This window comes from Neltuma alba, unplaced genomic scaffold, assembly GCF_004799145.2.
Source record: "Neltuma alba isolate B1F8T4 unplaced genomic scaffold, ASM479914v2 tig00002643_pilon, whole genome shotgun sequence".
Taxonomy (NCBI): Eukaryota; Viridiplantae; Streptophyta; class Magnoliopsida; order Fabales; family Fabaceae; genus Neltuma; species Neltuma alba.
This window is the reverse complement of record NW_021632951.1, coordinates 8,875-13,225: the sequence shown is the minus strand read 5'-3', so window position 1 is coordinate 13,225 and position 4,351 is coordinate 8,875. Positions and strand designations below refer to the sequence as shown.

The 4,351-nt window shown below is 38.4% G+C and overlaps 1 protein-coding gene across 1 annotated transcript; it reads left to right on the top strand.

Moving 5' to 3' along the window:
- The first annotated feature begins 431 nt into the window (after positions 1-431).
- On the top strand, positions 432-2,201 carry LOC114734765 (adenine/guanine permease AZG1-like). The gene has a single exon (XM_028922411.1). It carries the CDS (start codon positions 476-478, stop codon positions 2,189-2,191), a length of 1,716 nt encoding a protein of 571 aa, XP_028778244.1. The 5' UTR covers positions 432-475; the 3' UTR covers positions 2,192-2,201.
- Positions 2,202-4,351: the final 2,150 nt, after the last annotated feature.

Genomic DNA, 4,351 nt, shown 5'->3' with positions numbered 1-4,351 from the left:
GACATTGGTCATATTTGAAGTCGTTAGTAGTTAGGCTGATAGGATATGATAGAAGATGATTATGCTTAATTCATTAGGTAAATATAGTTAATGATGATGACAACTTTGGATTAGTAAAGTCCGCTTCATAACCAGCTGGTTTGGTACAGATATGCTACTCTAGTCCTCTTCGTGGAAGATTTACAATATCACATCAACGCCATTACCGGCTTCTCCTTCCTCCTTCCTATATCCTTCCACTTTTCAACGTTAATCTCATACCTTCATCACTATAGCTCTCTCAAGCTCTCAGAAATTTCGTACGTCTCATTCTAATCCATGGAATCGGTGGGACCCATCATTGTGGGCTCCATCTTAACGCCCACCCAATCCAATTTATAAATACTATATCCCATACAATGCAACACATCAACATAATCCGCCTCCTTCATCGCTCGAGAACACAGTATTGCAAGCTGAGCTTGCAGCAATATCCATGGCCGCTCAGGTTCAGCTCCAAGCGCAGAAGCCATCACTCTCGGCTCGGCTTAACTCCTTTGTGGCTAACAGCCGTGTTGGCAAGCGGTTCAAGCTCGCCGAGCGAAACACCACCTTCACGACTGAGCTCCGAGCTGGGACCGCCACCTTCCTAACCATGGCTTACATTCTAGCCGTCAACGCCAGCATCCTTGCCGACTCCGGTGGCACCTGCAGTGTCTCCGACTGCCTGCCTCTCTGCTCCGACCCTAACATTCCCCTCTCTCGCTGCACCGCGCCGAGCCAGAGTATCATACAACCCGACGACTCTTGCAAGTTCCCGCCGGTTAACCCCGGTTACGCCTCTTGCCTCCAGAAAACCCGAAAGGACCTCATCGTCGCCACCGCCGCATCGTCTCTCATTGGCTGTGTTATAATGGGTCTCTCTGCCAACCTTCCTTTGGCTTTAGCTCCGGGAATGGGTGGCAATGCCTACTTCGCTTACTCTGTAGTCGGGTTTCACGGATCGGGTAATACACCCTACGAAACCGCTTTGACCGCCATCTTCATGGAAGGCTTACTCTTCCTCCTCATTTCCGCCGTCGGCTTTCGTGCCAAACTCGCCAAACTCGTCCCCAGACCAGTCCGAATTTCTTCCGCTGCAGGAATCGGTCTCTTTCTGGCTTTCATTGGGCTTCAGAACAATCAAGGAATTGGGCTCATCGGGTACAGCCCATCAACCTTAGTTACACTCGGAGCCTGCCCGAGATCCTCCCGGGCCGCGTTAGCCCCGGTCATAACAGCAGCTAACGGAACTGTCAGTTTGCTCCCAGGTGGCTCTGCCTCGGATAACATACTGTGTCTGAACAACAGGATGGAGAGTCCAACGTTGTGGCTTGGAATGGTTGGGTTTGTAATTATAGCATACTGCTTAGTGAAAAACATTAAAGGCGCCATGATATACGGTGTCGTTTTTGTAACCGCAATATCGTGGTTCCGTGACACATCCGTAACAGCATTTCCTAACACGGAGGCGGGAGACTCGGGGTATGAGTACTTTAAGAAGGTGGTTGAGGTGCACGTGATTGAAAGCACAGTAGGTGTCCTGAAATTTAAGGGTTTGGATAAGGGCAGCTTTTGGGAGGCATTGTTCACGTTTTTGTATGTGGACATTTTGGACACAACGGGTACATTATATTCAATGGCCAGATTTGCAGGGTTTGTTGATCTCAATGGTGATTTCGAAGGTCAATATTTTGCTTTCATGTCCGACGCTGCGTCCACCGTGGTCGGATCACTCCTAGGCACTTCACCGGTGGCAACATTCATCGAATCCTCAACGGGGATCCGAGAGGGAGGACGGACGGGTATAACGGCTTTAACTGTGGCAATGTACTTTTTCTCGGCACTGTTCTTTACCCCGTTATTGGCATCCATACCAGGGTGGGCGGTCGGGCCACCGTTGATCTTGGTCGGAGTGATGATGATGAGATGTGTGGTGGAGATTAAGTGGGATGACATGAGAGAAGCGATCCCAGCGTTCATGACAATAATACTGACGCCGTTGACGTATTCTATAGCTTATGGTTTGATTGGTGGAATTGGGACGTACGTGGTGTTGCATGTATGGGATTGGGCAGCAGAACTAGTGAAAAGATATGTGATTAAAAAGGTAACTCAAAACGGTGCCGTAAATGATGACGTGGGAGCTGATAAAGTAGTTGAAGTACCATAGATGAATATTATCCAATAAGTCCCTGCGGGGACATCCGACAAAATTGGAATGAATATTATCCAATAAAATTTAGTTGTATTTAGAAAGAGTTTTCCTTTAACGAAATCAATAGATCCAAACTTATCATAATTTTGGTAGGAAATTTTACTTACTTATTAAATTTTGTACCTTGTATTGGACTTATCTAATTCCATTATAATGTTTTTTCGCATGGAAATTAAAAATAGAAAAACAAATAATCATTTCAATGAGTAACAAAATAGTGTTCCTTTATGAATATCTTCATAAACTTTTTTTCAATTTTGAGGACTGTTTTAGGGCCAATGAGTCCCTAAAAATCAACTTACTCGATATTTTGTTTTTGGTGGAATATGTGATGGCCTGTTAAAACTGGTAACGGGCAGTTGTTTGACTTGTCTTTGGGCCCGATTTATGAGAATATTTCTTTAGTCCAGATGAGACATCGGCCCAATTACTTTGTTTTGCACAATTTGGCCCAACTATATTTTCCTTCCAGCCCGGCCCAACTTTATTAAACATCAAATAGGATAACAACAATATACATAAGAAGTAGGGAAAATAACAGAAACATACCTGTTGAATTTTAAAAAAATAAATAGATTAAACTGACTACTCTTGTAATAATTTTGACAAGTCAAAATCTGTCAAAAACACATATTTGTTATTTTGAAATTCATGAGATATTTTTCTGTTATTCTCCAGAAGAAGCATCTTTCTCAATATTTTTACGTTTCGAAAGGAAAAAAATTTGGTGATATGGTTGATATTCTAAATTATAAACATAAATCATAATTCCTTACAAATATTCTATATGATCTCATATATAAGATACGAATAATTAAATTACATGAATCAAAAAATTTGTTAAAATTGATCAAGAAGTTCGATCCCTACCCGGAAGTAATAAGCTTGTGAAGTAACGAAAAGTATTGCACTAAAGACGTTTAAATTAATTAAACATCTTTCAACGTCTGTGTATGTTGATTTGTTCCATTAGGGACTAATGAATAGTTAATGAATCACAATGAATTTGACATCTTATAAAAATATGAAATATGCATTTTAACAGTGAGAAAATTAATTTAAATAAATTACAGGACTCCATTATGCATGTTTGACAAAATTGTGTTTTTTTAATTTGTTGTGAATGTGGTCACATGGAGAATTCCTCAGTCTGAGATTCGTAAATGATGGATCTTCTGTAAATGTAGTCCTACAATTTTGTTCTTATTTAATGTTTAATCATGTGTTTCAGATCGTGTTGGCATTTTCTAACACCTAAACTATCCATATATACGTACACCAACCTTTTTTTGTAACTTTTTATTATTAAAACCTTGTTATCGCATATATTCATTCATATGAATACGATAGATATGAACAAATTGCTTCAAAGTATCACATAATATCCTAAAATTGTTCAAGGTCACTTAAAATTATTAAATTATTGTGAACTCTGCTCTGAGGTCTTAAATATAAATAAATTTTGTATACATTTATTAAAAAAAACCTTTAAGGTTTAAAAAATTCAGTTTCTAGACTTCCGGCAACAATGAGTGAATTTTTGAAGGTAATCATGTGATAAAATTTGAACCCATGATCTCTTCCGCCCCAAAATATAATATAACCACAAAACCTTTGAAGCCATTTAATTGATAAAAATATATACAAATTTATATAGGTTTTTTTTATATGTGTGTGTATATATAGAACTCAGGGTTAATGTGTAAATTTATTTCAGCAGTTTTCATTCAAGAATACTGGATATCTAGGAGTTTTTTTTTTGAAAGCAAGTTTTTTCTGAAAATTTAAAATTGTAGCAATATTACCTCTTGTCATTAAAAATGTTAACTGTCAACATCAGTTCTTTAATGGTGAGGAGACAATGTTACTACAATTTTAAACTTTTAGGATAAATTTGATCTTAGAAAATTTTTGAATAACCAGAACTCCTGAGTAAAAATTTTTGACATAAATTTGCATCTTAACACTAAAACTCCAAACTTTTTAACAAACAATTCTAAATACTAATTTCATAACATTAATTAGTTGTTAATTTCTTATACTAGAGTTGTTAATTGTGCTAGGGCAATTCTCAATGTAGTTGTTGATATGATGAGTTATCACCTTATAGTAAAA

Coding starts and splice junctions, on each gene's coding strand:
- LOC114734765 (XM_028922411.1), top strand. CDS start 476: ATGGCCGCTCAGGTTCAGCTCCAAGCGCAGAAGCCATCACTCTCGGCT.